This window comes from Ovis aries, chromosome 10 (assembly GCF_016772045.2).
Source record: "Ovis aries strain OAR_USU_Benz2616 breed Rambouillet chromosome 10, ARS-UI_Ramb_v3.0, whole genome shotgun sequence".
Classification (NCBI taxonomy): domain Eukaryota; kingdom Metazoa; phylum Chordata; class Mammalia; order Artiodactyla; family Bovidae; genus Ovis; species Ovis aries.
In genome coordinates, this window is record NC_056063.1 from 26,543,807 (window position 1) to 26,561,693 (window position 17,887).

The 17,887-nt window shown below is 32.4% G+C and overlaps 1 protein-coding gene across 8 annotated transcripts in view; it reads right to left on the minus strand.

The window, feature by feature from the left end:
- The window catches only part of NBEA (neurobeachin), a 666,092-nt gene that overhangs the window by 481,583 nt on the left and 166,622 nt on the right, over nucleotides 1-17,887 (minus strand). For all 8 annotated transcript variants that reach the window (XM_060394443.1, XM_060394442.1, XM_060394441.1 and 5 more), the window contains 6 exons: nucleotides 13,000-13,152; nucleotides 10,934-11,102; nucleotides 10,426-10,505; nucleotides 9,645-9,707; nucleotides 9,451-9,548; nucleotides 5,697-5,789 (listed from right to left, as the gene is read on the minus strand). In XM_060394443.1, the coding sequence (XP_060250426.1) occupies nucleotides 5,697-5,789; nucleotides 9,451-9,548; nucleotides 9,645-9,707; nucleotides 10,426-10,505; nucleotides 10,934-11,102; nucleotides 13,000-13,152 (656 nt within the window). The remainder of the gene's footprint in view (nucleotides 1-5,696; nucleotides 5,790-9,450; nucleotides 9,549-9,644; nucleotides 9,708-10,425; nucleotides 10,506-10,933; nucleotides 11,103-12,999; nucleotides 13,153-17,887) is intronic.

Consider the following 17,887-nt stretch of genomic DNA (forward strand, 5'->3'; position numbering starts at 1 on the left):
TGAACTACATGTATATTATTAATCAATTATATCTATTAACCATCAAGCTGTATATGCTTTAAAACACTTAAGTTTTTTTTTTCTTTTTACTACTAAATTTAATTTCATAGTAACACTGATATGAATTATTTAAACTGTGCTCAGTTCAGTTCAGTTCAGTCGCTCAGTCGTGTATGACTCTTTGCAGCCCCACGAATCGCAGCACATCAGGCTTCCCTGTCCATCACCATCTCCCGGAATTCACTCAGACTCACGTCCATCGAGTCAGTGATGCCATCCAGCCATCTCATCGTCGGCCGTCCCCTTCTCCTCCTGCCCCCAATCCCTCCCAGTATCAGAGTCTTTTCCAATGAGTCACCTCTTCACATGAGGTAGCCAAAGTACTGGAGTTTCAGCTTTAGCATCATTCCTTCCAAAGAACACCCAGGGCTGATCTCTTTTAGAATGGACTAGTTGGATCTCCTTGCAGTCCAAGGGACTCTCAAGAGTCTTCTCTAACACCACAGTTCAAAAGCATCAATTCTTAAATTGTGTAGGTAAGTATTTAAGCCTAGTCCTGCTTCATCATTCTCCAACAGATAACTCATTTTAACTAATCAGTCATTGATTGTACTTAAGTAATTCCATTTATAATGTAATTCCTTTCAAGATTTTAAAGGCACTTTTTACATTCAATGTTTGCAGTTTTTTAAACAATTTATTCCTGAAAAATTGTTTCTATAACTAACATCAATATGATTAAAATATTAACATAATCTATATATACCTTCATTTCTACCAACTCCCCATTAGAAACCACTGCTCTTGATTTATTTCCTATGAATTCGACTAGACTTTCTCACTGCAAATATAATAAGTACTATGTTCTCTTCTTTAAACAAAAATAGCATCTATTAATAATACATATCTATCTTTACTATTTATTTTTAATTTTTAACAATATAGTTGTTATATCTGTATGTAGAGACTTATCTCATTGTCTTATAACTACATAGTATTCCATTTAATAAATGAACTATAACTTATTTGTTAACAAATTCCCCCATTACTAGAAATTTATTATTTCTCCTAACATTTACTATTATAAACAAAGAAAAAATGAATAACTCTGAATAGCTATCATTTCACATGCCTGCAACTGATGAATTGTTAGGTTAAAAAGCACATGTATTTGTAATTTTGACAGATATCAACGAAAATAAACTGCACTCTATATGGGGTTATACTAGCTATGCTCTTGTTAGCAATGTGTGAGATGCTTGCTCTTCGCATGTGCCTTGCTAACAGAGAAGGATTCTGAATTTTGAGATTTCTATCCATCTAATACATGAACAATGTGCTTAATTTTAGATTGTATTTCCCTTACTACAGGTAGAATTGAGCCACCAGGGAAGCCCCAACAGGTAGAATTACATTACATACATACATATTCTACTAAAGGCAGAATTTACCTCCTTTAAATACTGATGTGCCACACGCGTTTGCCTCTATAAACTGTTCCTTACATATACCCTTGCCTATTTTTCTACTGGGTTGTCTTATCAATTTCTAGAGAAAGCTCATCATGTAAGATTCTTTTAACTTCCTCAGTTTCTATACTAATTAAGAAAATTATCACTGATTTTGTACATTCATTATGTTTGCCCTTTCTTCAGTTGCTGAGTGGTTAGCTAGCCATTTTTATTACAATTTTTTAAAATCAGATCTTAAATGATTATGTCTTTTAAATCTTTAATTCCTACTTTCTAATTTATTATTTCCATTTATTGTAATTCCTTACCTAACATTTATGCTTTAATTATTTTATTCTGTATTTCTTTTCTATTGTTCCATAGCTATGATATTCCTCTAAGTACTTTGCTGCTGCTGCTAAGTCGCTTCAGTTGTGTCCAACTCTGTGCGATCCCACAGATGGCGGCCCACCAGGCTCCTCTGACCCTAGGATTCTCCAGGCAAGAATACTGGAGTGGGCTGCCATTTCCTTCTCCAATGCATGCACACATGCTAAGTCGCTTCAGTCATGTCCAACTCTGTATGATCCTATGGACAGCAGCCCTCCAGGCTACTCTGTCTACAGGATTCTCCAGGCAAGAATACTGGAGTGGGTTGCCAGTTCCTTCTCCCAAGCACTTCTTTAGCTGTATTCAATGGGGTTTTGAAGTTGTTTTCTAAAAATTCTGCAATTTCAGTGTACTTTATCTTTGACACAAAAGTTAATAAATTTTAAATGTCTAGGAAGAAGAAACTTTATCTTTTTTATTTTATTCCTATTTTCAATTTTGTTGCATTTTAACAAGAAAATCTTGACTGTTTTGTCTCTCTGTTTTGGATTTTTTCTTTGATCCCTGCTACACCCTACCATGTCCAGCCTCCCTAGAGGCTCAGATGGTAAAGAATCTGCCTGCAATGCAGGAGACCTGGGTTTGATCCTTGGGTTGGGAAGATGCCTGGAAAAGGGATAGGAAACCCACTCCAGTATTCTTGCCTGGAGAATTGCATGGACAGAGGAGCCTGGCCGACTACAGTCGATGGGGTGGCAAAGAGTCGGACATGACCGAGAGACTAATACTTTCACTTTCACACCAAGTCAAATTTTCATTCATGTTCTATGAGCACTTGGAGTTACAGTCTTTATTAATATGGTACCTACTGACTTCAAGCTATATTAATTAGATTTACGTTATTATTTACATTACTCTCCCTTTTGCCTTTTTATGGACTGGGGTGAATTAAGAGTTTGTTTCGATGTTTTAAATTATTAGTGATTATTTCTCCTGTAATTTCTGTTTCATGAAAGTTTCAACCTTTAATATTATAAACTATCTTTGTTTATATTGTTTATTGCTTTTGGGCTTGAATTCTAACTTGTCCAATAATAAGACCATGATTCCTGATTTTTTTCATTTGTATTTTTGTATTACAGTTTTGGGTTTCCCAGGTGGTACTAGTGGTAAAGAACATGCCACCAATGCAAGAGACTTTAAGATATGTGGATTTGATTCCTAGATAGGAAGATCCCCTGGAAGATGGCATGGCAACCCACACCTTAATTCTTGCCTAGAGACTCTCATGGTCAGAGGAGCCTGGTGGGCTATGGTCCATGGGGTCACAAAGAGTCGGACACGACTGAAAGGACTTAGCATGCATATGCCACATTTTATGCTTCTTAAATGTTATAGATTTAAAAAAAATCATCCATTATATGCATTGTTCTCAGTTTTATTTATACAGTATTTTTTAATATATAGACAACATTACAGTTTTCTTTTTTTTCCTTTCTTTTTCATGGCTGCATGGCATTTGGGATCTGTTTCCCAACCAGGGCTCAAACCTGTGCCCCCTGCATTGGAAGCACAGGGTCTCAACCACTGGACTACCAGGGAAGTCTTGATGAGCATTACAGTTTTAACTGCTCATCTTTGTTGTTATATAGGAATAAGAAGTCCTTTATGTGTTTAGGCAGTTCATGTATTTCCCAATGATGAGCGATGATAAAATCTCCATATTTACTCAAATTTTCCTCTCTCCTAAAGCATCAAATTTTATTCAACAGGCCTACACTTTTATTGTCAGCTTACATGGATATCCTTTGACTCTTTGAACTTTGTCTAGTTTCCTCCTTTCCCTAGTCCTTTCTCAGTTCATTATAACAATAGAATTTCTACCTTATTAGGGCATACAAAAAGGAAATACCGGTTTGTTATTTGTTTTAGTCTTAGTTTTACTATTAAATTAATTCAGTGTTCATCAATAGTACTTGGCTGTACTCTGTCCAGTCAGTCCTAATTGGCTGAACTTAACCCCAAGTAATTTTCTCAAGAATTATTCAGAAAAACAGTTCCTTACACGGTTAAAAATTGTTTGGCAGCATACTTTTATGTAAAGGATACTCTGGCTTCTATTTTCTTGAGTACTTTATGGTTACTACTTTCCATTTTCTACTGATGGTTATCATAGAGAAGCCTAAGCCCAGAGTAACTATTTTTTTTCCTTTAACTTGTGAATGTTGAAAAAAGGACTTTAAAAAAATATTTATATTTAAATCCAATAGTATACTTTCCTACAGACTATTTCAAGAAAACTTTTCCTGGTACACAGCATATACCCTTTAACGTGGATGGCAAGATCTATATTAGAAGCTCACTGAATTATAGATTTAAAAAAAAACTTATTTAGTTAACATTGTTCTGCTTTTCTTATTTGGAAACTCTATTTATGCCATTAATGTTTTGGAATTTCTATGTCTTCTGGATCAATCATTTCCTCTTTAATCCTTCTGAACTCTTTTATATACACCCAGGCACATTATTTGCTTTGTTTTCATTTTTATCTTCCATGTATCATACTGTGCTATCCACAGAGTTGCTCTTCCTTGAGCATCTTCCAATTTCATTTTTGTGTGAGAGTTTTTCCTTCCAATTTGTTTCAAAATTTTATTAGCTCATGATTCAACATTTCAAAGTTATTCCATCATTTCTCCTAACTTCGTAAAATTCTGCTTTGGAGCTTCCTTTTCTCACAAGAAATTCTTTCTTACTTTTTAAACTTACAGTAAAAATTTTAACTATATTTATTGTGTACTTCATGGCAATATTTTCCAGTGACTATTCTTCATGTACTGGTTAGTTCTGCTTATCTTTTCCACATTTCTATGTTTTAAAATGTGTGTTTCTTGACAATTTTTAAGAGGTTGCATATAGGGAAGAAGCCTTTATTAATTATTCCCAATCAATTTCCTATTCTTAATCAAAGTTAAGAGCCATATCTCTTTAAGTTAAAACTGAATATGCTCTCACTCCTGGTATTCTATCACCTCATAAACTTACAGTTCCTCAAGTACGCATTACTCTTTTCTACAATCCTGGCTTTGTTGAACTACTCTCTAGATCTGTAATATCACTACTCTCTCTTAACTACTGATTTGGTACCAAAATGAAAATAATATTTACTTTCCTAGACTATTTAGCATGTTAGACATGTTTATCTGAATGGTGTGAAATTTTCATTAGTGTTATTGATCACTCTCCACAATTCAAAATACCAAAAAAAATTAGCAATTCAAAAATTCTGAGAGGAACCCTATCCATCCTTACTAAGTGGCAGTATTTGTATATAAATGGATTTGTTTTTGTATATAAAATGTATATAAAATGGATTTATATAACACTATTCAGGCACAGGACAACATAGTATGAAAAACACTCATTATATCAGCAAGTGATTTTTAAAAAAATTTTTTTCTCAGTAAATAATTTTTAAAGGTGTCTAAACTCTGGACTTTGGGGGGCAAAGGAATACTGTAGGATCTTCAAATCACAATAAGCCTCAAAATTAGAAACTAATACAAACAGATATTAAATATTGACTTAGCTGTCAGCAAAACCTCAATATACATATTTGCCTGTGTCAAGAAAGCTTCATTGAAATCATATCCCCATGTCCTTTATTTGATGAAATATGTTCCATTATCTTTAAAAGAACAATATTTTCTTTCCAGCATGCAACAGGAATACAGTAAATTACTTAAGTGTGATAAACTGTTAAACATTCTTTTATAAAATGTTTTTCTTTTTAGCACAAGAAGTTATTACTTTTCATTGTAACATCATTCCAATCAAATTTATGTGTTATTAAATCAGTAAAAACAAAATTTCAGTAGATATTTCTATAATTCATTATGGAAAACATCAACTTACTTGTGACCTAAATGCTTCAGAAAATATCCCAGAACCTTCAGAGCTTGAACCCAAATACTTTCACTTTTAGAGGCCAATAATTTGTAGATTACCCTAAAATATATAGAAATAAATGATCTTTTGAGAACATCTGAATATTAAAAATATAAGCACTGTATACTTTACAAGGAAATTATAAGTGTATAAAACATAAAATATCTCAGAATTTTAAATTATTTGAAAAAAGTTGAAAACTCGCATATTAGTTTTCTTTATATTTGAACTTCAAATACATACTCAAAAGGACAAAGCAACTGGTTGTTCGTAGGTAATGCCTCCCAGCACACTGAATATAATTTTCAATGTTAAGATGCATGCTCAGTTAAACCACATTTCTTCTATTAGAATTTCCCCTAACATTTGTACTTAATGACCCTTTTTCCTGGTTATGGCTAATTGGACCACAGGAGTACATACCTGCTCAATTTTTCTTTTCTGAAAATTTGGAATAAATTCTGAGAAACAACAGCTAACCTTTGTTGGGCTCTTGAATTAGGAAATGATTTAGAACAGAAACTGTAGGACAGCCTTGCTCTGTTCACAAAGGTGAGTCTGTATACAGAGGAATAAAGCAGCTATACAGGAAGTAGCAGAAAAAGCAAACTTGTTTCCTCAAAGAGTTTCAATTCTTGGTTCCTACGCAAACGTGTTGTACAACAAAGTAACACATGAACTAACTTACAATCCCTTCAAATAATATTTATATGTACTTCAGAAATTTTATCTCATTGTTTTCCAAAATTTTTTTTTTCCTGTATAGCGTGTGCATACTTAGTTGCTCAGTTCTGTCCAACCTGACTGTTGGCAAAGTATAATTTTCCTATCATTTCAGGGACAGTAACAGAGAAAAACAAATAACTGAAAGTTAATAGCTCTATCTTATGTTTAACAGTAGCTTATACTATTAGAAACAAAATATTATTGATAATACTGTCTTATTACTCTACTGAAGAACAGATGATGAGAAGAGTGATTACTTCCTTCAGAAGATAGTTTTTTAGAAAAGCCTCAAGTTATTAGCATTAATCACTCGGTCGCGTCCGACTCTTTGCGACCCCACAGATTGTAGCCTGCCAGGTTCCTCTGTCCACAGGATTCAGGCAATAATACTGGAGTGGGTTACCACTCCAGTTCTTGCCATTCAAGTTCTTAAATGAATGTAAATTTACATTGAAATATACTTTCAGAATTATTAAGCACCAATATCAGTAATGGAAAAAAAAGACAATTATGAGAACAGAAAAGTTATTATTTTATCATTGATGTTTTAGTCACTGAGTCGTGTCCAATTCTTTTGCGACCCCATGGACTGTATGCAGCCTGCCAGGTTCCTCTGTCCATGAGATTTCCCAGAAAAGAACACTGGAGTGAGTTGCCACTTCCTACTTCAGGGGATCTTTCTGACCCAGGGATCGAACCTGCCTCAGATGCACTGGCAGGTGGATTCTTTACCACTGAGTCAACTGGGAAGCCCATAGAAAAGTTATACATGTCAAAAAAAAAAAAAAAAGAAATATTCAGGGAATCATAAAAAGAACATTCAATAGCAAAAATAATCTTGAAAACAAAAGTAAAACCTCACAGCATAAAAATGTGACTCTACTCAAAATATGTCATCAGAAACTCCACAGAATTCCTATTCTCTAGGAATAACTTTGAGTTTAAGGGATAAAAAGGTATAAATACATCTGAGATCAACAGAAATTATGATTTAACATTTGAAACACGAAAGATCTAAGGCCATCAAACATCTATGCTACATAAGATTTTTTTTATAACCAAGTATTTAAAAAATAATATGAAGAATGAATAGGAAATTTACCAATGATTCAGTTAATGACTGTTTATGAAAGTGAAAGTGAAGCTGCTCAGTCGTGTCCGACTCTTTGCGACTCCGTGGACTGCAGACTACCAGGCTTCTCTGTCCATGGAATTTTCCAGGCAAGAATACTGGAGTGGGTTGCCATTTCCTTCTCCAGGAGATCTTCCCAACCCAGGGATTGAACCGGGGTCTCCCACATTGTAGGCAGACGCTTTACCGTCTGAGCCACCGGGGAAGTACTTAAAATATAATAAGATTGTTAGCTGAATTCTAGTTAATTTGCTCTAGCCTACTATATTCGGCCAGAAAATGATGTAAAAAAGAAACTATGTATTCTTTTCTTTGAAGATTTTGAGATGCAAAAATATTACATTTTTTGATGCTCAGTTCAGTGTTGTATATTACCACAAGGTTTTCTTTAAACCCAGTTTAATATTATCAGTATTAAATTAAGTGCAATCTTTGTGTTTACTTCTTAGTATGTATGAATTATAATTAATCAAAAATTTCCCCACACATAACTGTTACCCTTTAGTTCCTATTTTCTAGGGTACAGAATTTAAAATTGTATACCTAATATGTCTATTTTTTCCATATTTTAAATCAGAACCTACATTCTCTACATTCTTTTTGAAATGAACATCTAAAGTAGCAAATTTTTCATCTTTGTGACTGTTTTTAACATACTGGTAAGAAACAATGTGACATGTTCAGCTGGTATCAACTATGAGAAACATGATTGTACCACACGAAATTGCTATTATTTGGTAAATCACTAAGTTTCTGCAATTTCATAGAGTTCAACCTCACAGTAAAATATACTTGTAGTTGTTACTAATGAAATGTATAATGCTATTATTCAAATAGATTAGTAACCCCATGGGTTGTAAACTCAATGATAAGAGTGATGTCACAAGATGGATATCCACATATAAATAAAGTGATGGCTTCTCTAATTTGAAAAGGAAATCCTTCAAGATTATAAAGTTGTTATTTGCTGATATAAATGACCAAATAAAAGAAGCACTAATAATACAGTCTCTTGACAATTATTAATATATTATTTCCAAACTCTTTTTATAACCTGTGAAAGCTCCATGAATTAATGTGGCATAACCTAGATTTCTTATTTATATAAATAACTCAGATTTCAGAAAAAATGAGAGAATCCCTAAGAGGCTAGGTTATAGGTTTAAAGTACTTAAGAATACTAACCAAGAAACTGTTTTACTCATATCTACACAATTACTTTACAATCAACATAACTAAAGTTTTCAAATTCTTCGGTTTTGGATTCTTATTCAAAAACATTTCATTCCCATCTTCCCATCACACTGCCATTGTCCTAGTTCATTATCCTTAATACTTATGAATAAAATAATTTCTCTACTGGTCTTGCTACATTAGTTTTATCCCTTTCCAACTCATTTTACACATTGCTCCTTGGAAAAATAGAAATCAGCAATTCATTTCTATATTCAAAATTCTTTAGTTTTCATCACCAACAGAAAAAATTTAAAGTTCTTACCATTAAATGGATCTTTCAAACTGGCCACTCTCTAACTCTTGAGCCTAAGCTCATAGAATTTTCTAGAGCTCTCTTTAGCATGCCCTCTCATCTTTTTGTCAAAATATCTGCTCTTTCAACTTCTTGAAATGTCTTTAATATAGTAACAATATAATTACTCTTTTTTGAGACTTGAGACTCATTGTCTATACATTTCATCAGTTTCCTGAGTATTAGGAGGATTAATGACAGCTTTCTCCATCTATTCCCTTCTTATGTGTAAGATTTTTCTATATATACTCAAAAGTTAATTGAATAGGATTATTCTGGGAAGCATACCTATACTAAATTAAACTCTACTAATGATACTTATATTACATTCATACCTTATTCCATTTCTTTGATCAAAGGCTGGTATCATTGATGCTGGGTGTTCTGACATTAAAGCCACTAGTAACTGTAACACATCATGAATATTTTCATCCTGCATAATAAGGATTATCAATATTTATTCAATAATAAATGTTTTCTAATGCATTCAATAAAATTGTTAAAATGGAAGACCCAGATCATATCCTACCTCATGCATTGTAAGCAGATAGTTTAATATACTCTGAAGTTCATCTTCCTTGACCCCTCGATCCTAATTTAAAATATATATATATTTAATTTAAATCTAAAATTAAAACTTTAATTAAAGACATACATCAAATTAATCATTTTAAAATAAAATATAAACTACTTAAAAGTAATGATACTTTAATTATAATACTCAGACACTTCATAACCCATGGGATATATCAAATCAAGTTAAATAAGTAAATACTTAGAAAAGTATATTTATTCATCTAAAATTGATATTTCATTGAATTCACTATCCAAAATTATATTTTCTCCATCTAAGTATATTCAATCACTATTTTCTAATCTCATATTCTTTTCTTAAAATGATGCAAATTATAATAAGACTTTACAATATCAATTACTGTGTATTTTACCTTTATTTTCTATATATCATAATCTTTAAAAAATCCTACTGTGATGAAATATATAACATATGACTTCTAAAACAGAAACACAGATGATTTTCTAGAATAAAATCTTCACGCTCAATTTTCATGCACATGTTCCTTGTCCATTTTGGCTACACCCCTCAGTATGGAGACTTTCAGAGAATATTTAACACGAAGTTTAATGCAAAGTGAAGTTCGACAAGAGTTAATACTAAGATTTACAGAATATTGAAAGCAATTCATGAATTGAAGGTAGTTATTGCTGATTTTACAATATTGATTTAAACTCTGGCAAAAATTCTTTTCACTTAATATACTGCAATTATGAATTATGTAAAACTGTTTTACCTTTAGTATAAGCTGTTTCAGGAAAAGTAACATAAATGCCCGCAGTGATATAATTTCTTTTTGTGATGGCCGGGGACCATCTAGGATAAAACAGAAATTAAAAAAAAAAAAAAACCCTCACTCATTATTATTATTTAATAATAAGCTTAATGAAATTATGTTGTGATATTATGAATTATGTATGTGATATTATATACATTGCAATTATAATATAAATTAGTAGTAATTCTGTACATTTTCAACAATAGAGAATATAAAGTTTCAGATTTTAGAGATTTCAAATTGCTTACTAATGTCAGATTTGGGGGAAAAATTATTTTTTTAAATTATATTACTATTCACTGATAAATTATAACATCTGTCTTACATGGATACAGTTCCCTACTTTTATTAACTTAATAAATTCCCTTTTACCCCTCAAATCAAAGTTTTCCCAATATTTCTTCATCCAATTTCTTTCCCAATTTCATCACCATGCACAACTTACATAGGTAAATACTGTACTTACCTAAACCTTTGGGTGTAATGCCACTACTGTCAGCAGGATTAATGACCCAGTAGTAATATTTTAGTGTATGCATAAGCTGTAGTACTGTTCCTACTCTGCGTATGGTGGTGTAAATGGTAGCAGTTCCAATAAATTCAGCAGACAAATAAGTGTATAGGGAAAGCTGAACCTAGTACAGGATATTAACAAAAATTTAAAATAAATTTAAAATGCCTCAAGTGTATACATTAAAAATATACATTCTATTCTAATTTAAATGTAAATCTATATAAAGGCTGAGAAAGAATCATCTATTATGAGATTAAAAATAATTATTTATTAAGTGTTATTTATATTATAAAGATAATCTGCAATCAACACATTCTAATACAATTTATTTTACTAAAGGTAATATAATAGCTCTTAAAAATAAAATAATTTTAATTAACTAAATAATTCTACTGAAATTACACCTGATAGGAAAATCAAATTATTTAAAAAGCCAGCTAAAGCCCTTAATCAGAGTACAATGTAGCAGTTGAAAGGAATTGAATATCAGTCAGCTATATCATATTTAGAAAAATTATACATTGTTGTCATAGACCCTAAAAGTTCATGTAATTTCAAATTTTCTTAACCTATTGCCACAGTATCAGAATCTAACATGTAAGTATAAAGATGACAAGTTTAACCACCCTGTTTAAAGAATGAACAAACACCAGGTTTGACTTTTACCACAATAATTAAAATGACAAACCATAAAAAAAATAGAACTTTGAAGTTATGTGGGAGACCTGAAAATTATAAAAGGCACCTCAAAAGGTCCCTTGATTTCTACTAGAATAAAAGAGAGCTAAATTCAGGTATGTAAAATAATAAAAATGTTATGCTGATATCTAAAAAATTATGAATAAATTTCTTTTAAAACAAACATTTTTACATATCATGCTATCATGATAAAAAAAAAATCTATGTTCAAACAGAAGGAATTTTCCAGCCACAACGATGACAATTATTATGATATAATTAGTTATCTAGTATTTTTTTCTTTTCCTAATCTTAACAATCATTGTACCAGATTTTCTTTCTTTGAAAGGTTATAAGTTATTATCTAATGACTTCAGGATGCATTTATTAAATCAAGCCTAATATTTTAATATTTTTAGCATTGATTTGTCAAGAGTTCCTTTTATATTCCGAATGTTTTTAATCACTATTTTCTCCATTATGTAATTATCATAAAAGATTTACCTACTGTTAATATTATTCCACATCTGTTTCCTTTATTCCTATTATATTATATATATAGATATATAAATATATTTTGATAAAACTGTTTTTTCGGTGAAATGTTTGACAGGAGGTTGCTGGCATTCAGACACTTCACCACCAAATATTTCAATGTGAATCTCCTAAGAATAAGGCCATTCTCCTACACAGAACATAATATAATTCCTCCACTCAGTAAATTTAACATTTACGCAATACTAATATCTGAATCGAGGCTCATATTTTATGTTTCCCTCTTATCCCAATAGTTTGACATTGTAAAATACCCCCTAATCTATTATTTATTTATTAACATCATCTATGGAGATCATTTAACAAAATCCTTAATTTTGATATTATCAAATGCATTACTTAACCCCCTAAAAAGAGAGGTTTGGAAGGTCTTAATTAAGAACCTTTTGACGATCATCAAACTGTAAAGATATCTTTCAACAATTTCTCCTATAAGCTTTATAGTTTTACCTCTCAAATTTTGGTCTTAAATCTAAGTGGGTTTCACCTTTAATAGGTTAAGAAATACAGCTTTCATATTTTTTTAGCAACCATCACCACTATCTAGTTTCAGAACTTTCTCATCGCTCCATTAAAAAATATGTAATTTTTAACTATAGTTCCACTTATTTTAATATTTGAGTATTTACCTTTTTTATTTTAATACTGCCTAATATGACTGCTTCAGACTGACTATAACATAAACTGAAAAATTTCAACATTTTCTACTTAATAGTTTAGATCCAATAACTATATATTTATAATTTACAATATTAAAATAAAGTAACTGAAGTTAAATAGTATACCTTTGCAGGTGTATGTATCCAGATGGCTGGGTTGAATAAAATGTGATCACAAAGCTGCTTCAGCAAAGGTGCTCCGTGAGATAAACCATCAAGGTATTTTGCAAATGATAAAAACTGCTCCAAGACAGCTCTAGTTATATGAACTCTTGATGACTAAAGAAAGAAAGTAGAAATTCAAGCTCATGCTTTTCATTTAGTATTCAGGAAATATTCATGTTTGCCAGGTATGCTTCTTGGCACTGAGGAAAGACTAGTTAACAAAACACAAAACTGGAAAAAATAAAAATAAAAAAACTCACATTCTAATAAAAGAGAAGACAAGGACATCCAATAAACTTAAAAAGGTAAAACATGTAACATAATAAATATAACAAGTGTACGAAAAGTGTGAAAAAAGAACATGAAGTGAATGGAAAATGTGTGGAAGGGTGGTTTAGAGAGATTTTACTGAGAAGATAACATTTAACTAATTTGAAGTATAAGGCTAGCAGGCTAGCAATGATTTGCATTAGTAAGCTGTGTGACAAAACACCAACACTGAGATCAGCAACAGTCTGACAAAAGTCAAACCAAGCCTTAGAATATAACTTTAGATGAAAACTTCGTAAGATGGAAGAAATGATCCTAAAAAAATAACTGTTATTGCAAGGGGGAGGGAGACAAAGATAAATAAATATCTGAGTTACAAAAAAGCAGATTGGTCATTCATTTTAAAGGAACTTTAATACAAAAAAAATTACTACTTTAAAATTCTAAACTATTTTAATCATGGATAGGGGAATAAGGCTATGGTTTTCTCAGTGGTCATGTATGGATGTGAGAGTTGGACTGTGAAGAAAGCTGAGTGCCGAAGAATTGATGCTTTTCAACTGTGGTGTTGGGCTTTTCAACTGTGGTGTTGGAGAAGACTCTTGAGAGTCCCTTGGACTGCAAGGAGATCCAACCAGTCCATTCGGAGGGAGATCAGCCCTGGGTGTTCTTTGGAGGGAATGATGCTGAAGCTGAAACTCTAGTACTTTGGCCACCTCATGCTCTGATGCTGGGAGGGATTGGGGGCAGGAGGAGAAGGGAACGACAGAGGATGAGATGGCTGGATGGCATCACTGACTCAATGTATGTGAGTCTGTGTGAACTTCGGGAGTTGGTGATGGACAGGGAGGCCTGGCGTGCTGCGATTCATGGGATCACAAAGAGTTGGACACGACTGAGTGACTGAACTGAACTGAACTGAACTGAGGGGAATAAACTTAAAATAACAGACCAATAGTTAGAACCTGTCTTAAGAGATCAGATTTTAGCCTTAAAAGTTGTCATGTGTTTATAAAAACACTTAGGTGATATAAAATCAGATTGACCATTATGAACATATTCATTTGAAGAACTAATTCATAATCTGGAAATAAGCTTTTAACTTCTCCACCTAATTAAAAGATATGCTTAGAAGCATCAGGTGGAGCCTTTAACATTAATTTAAAAAAAACTTACTTTGTTCTTCATAGCAATTAATACTGTTGGTAGCTTTTTTTAATTCTAAACTTTATCTTTAGGACACATTTTTCTACAATTGTGTTTTATTGGCCACACAAAATCCTACCAGGCATAAAATGAAAGCTCTCTTCAACAGCAGGAAAGCTCTCTTCAACAGGATGTGACCTTTCCCTGTAAGTATGCAGTACGTATTCCTTCTACCTTGGATAACTGTTATTTACATACCTTTCTTTCCTGATATTAAAAAAGGATACTATTTTATTCATCTTTTAACTGTCTGGAACCTGCCATAATTCTTCACTAAATGTTTAACTGAATTCACGTCAAATTCAAGAACAGAGTAAGAATAAAACAGATAAGACAAAACACTGATCAGAAGAGGATAGAAGGATATCCAATTTTGTTTTAATGTTTTAATTAAGATAGGTTGATTGAAAATATTTTTAAACTATGATATTTGCTTTCATTTTGTCAAGGAAAGCTATTTTAAAAAGAGATTTGTTCTTGAATAATTTATAGTTAGTTCCTTAGTCACTCAGTCATGTCTGACACTTTGAGACCCCATGGACTGTATCCCACCAGGATCCTCTGTCCATGGAATTTCCAAGGCAAGAATACGAAGTGGGTTGCCATTTCCTACTCCAAGACAATTTATAGTTATAAATCTGTAAAATGCAAGCTCTGAAATTTAAACTATATGATGTTACTTGAGTGTGGCAACTGAATACATAGTTTCCAAGAAGTGCTATATAAGGGGTGAATAAACACATTTGGAAGCATAATCTGGAAAGCTAGAAAAAACTATTTTATTATAATATCTACTCCAAAAGTTATTAAGCCAAATAAGAGTGAGTGATGAATGTTACAGAGAGAAATTGCTATGCAGTAAAAAGAGGTCTTCCCCACCCTTAGAGCAGCCCACAATGAAATGGATTGCTAAAAATGTTTTTAAAGAACCTCTTCTATCTCTCTCTCTCTCTCGATAGATAGATAGATAGATAAGATAGATATAACATGCATCATATATCAAGCAAACTATAAGTTGTGGGAAATTACTTTAATTACTTGAGGTGTATCATAAAGTAGTCAATCTTCATTACCCATTTAGCTCCTTCTGCACACCAAGATCTATCAATCATGTGTATTATTGTTGTTGTCAGAGAGAGAGCATCAAAATTTTCACAACATTGAGTTCAAAGGAGACTGAGACCTAAGCTGATTAGTCAAACTGGAGGGAAGGATCTTCTTCAGTAATTGGGAGAAAAGAGCTCTCTCCTCTTGGATATGAAGGCTTATAGCGCCAAGTCGGCCCAGCAACTCTATGACCACAAAGAATAATAGCTACAGAACAAAAGCATAACTGTAGGTAGTAGTAGAGAGATAGAGAAAAACCTGGTCTCTGATGACATACATAATTGAGACTTAAGACAAGCTAACCCTGAAGTCCAACTTACTGGATATGTTTTGCTGGCTGTAATGGTCTATTTTCCAACCTTCCCCATCCTATTTCTGTGCTTCCAATGGGTTTGGCTAGTTGAAGATTCCAGAAGGAAATTAAAGGATAGGAAGGAAATGAAGTCTGGGACATTCATCTCCCTGGCTTCACCCCTACAGGTCAATACATTATATTCCTTTATTAAAGGCCACACTCTAGTCAGGTATACTTCTCCTATACTTAAAATATCTTTCTGAGTTGTGTTTGAAACATACATTCCTTTCATCTCTTCAAATTTTGATGATTTCCTTTAACAATGCTCAGAAATCTTTTAAAGAGCCTTGTATTGAACACTTTCAACCATCAAGTTTGAGCACAGCATCTGTTTCCTAACAAGACTACTGATAAGCCACCTATCACTAGAATTCTAGCTACACTAGCAAGCATATTCCCTTAATGTTTAAGATAATTAATCAAATTCTTATTAACCACAATAAAAATACTGAACACATCAAATTGCCTCTAAGTTTTTTTTTTTTTCAAATTATTTTGGCAAATAAAACAAAACAAAAATACGTTAAAAGTTTTTCATGAAATAGTCTAAACATAATGAATAAGACGGCCTCTCATTAGACTATTTTCTTTAATAATTAACTTGCATCTTCCAAAACAAGGATAAAGCTAAGTGACAGTTAACCATTAACTTGTTATTAGTTGATAAATAAAAATGGGACTTTATTATCTACACTACTCACCTAACAGATGATTATTTAAAAATAAAACAGGTGAACATTAATATAAGAAAAAAAAAGTTATTTATTCTTTTACCCTGATGCTGGGAAAGATAACACAAAAGGAGAAGAGGGTGGCAGAGGATAAGAAGGTTAGATAGCATCACTGACTCAATGGATATGAATTTGAGCAAACTCTGGGAGACAGTAAAGGACAGGGAAGCCTGCAGTGCTGCAGTCTATGGGGTCACAAAGAGTTGGACACAACTTAGTGACTGAACAATGACAACAATTATTTTATGTAATCAGATAAATACATAAGCCCTTTTCATTTATTTAATTCAACAAAAATGTATAAAAGGAGACATACTTTTAGGTAGAAGATACAGCAATTAGGTAAGAAAAATGTTGTCCCTGTTTTCATGAAGCTGAGGCATACACTAGAGCAGAGAAGGAAGAAAAAACAAACAAACAAACAAACAAACAAAATGCCAGACTGGTGCTATAAAAATTAAGCATGGAAATAATCACTGATGGTTAGCAAAGGAGTACTATTCTATTCAGAGTTATCAGGGAAGATTTCTCTGATAAAGTGTCATAAGCAAAATCCTAAATGAAGTGTAGAATCAAGCCATGTGGATATTTACTGAATTACCAAAGCAATGTGAAAAGAAAATGCAAAAGTCCTATGAAGAGCTTATGCTTACTATTTTAGTTTTTAAGAGAAAGATCTGCAAAGAGGCTTTTGTAGGTCAGTGTGGCTGCAACAGAGAAAGAAAGAATGAGTGGCAGGGATATGTCCGAGGTAAGAGACATGAATTTACTTTGAGAAGGATGGACTAGAATGACCTGGCACATTTTCAAAAGACTAATCTGACTGCAAGCAAAAAATGGACTGTGTGGTGAACGATGATGACAGTGTGAATAAAAATAGGCATAGAAACAAGCAGAGTAGTATTAATAAGTAGCAAGTAGTCACTGGTTCTGGATATGTTTTGATACTAAAACAACACAGTATGCTGACAGAAGGAATTTTCTGTATGAAAAACAGTAAAAAAGAATTACCATTTTTTATCTGAACTACTTGTTGAAGGGCAATACTGCTAACTGAGAAAGAGAAGAGTAAAGGACAAAAGATTTGAAAGGAAAATCAAAGGTAACAGTTTGGATAATTTAAATCTGTGAAGCTTATTAAGCATGTAAGTGGAATCTCGTACTCAAGGGAGAGGCTGGT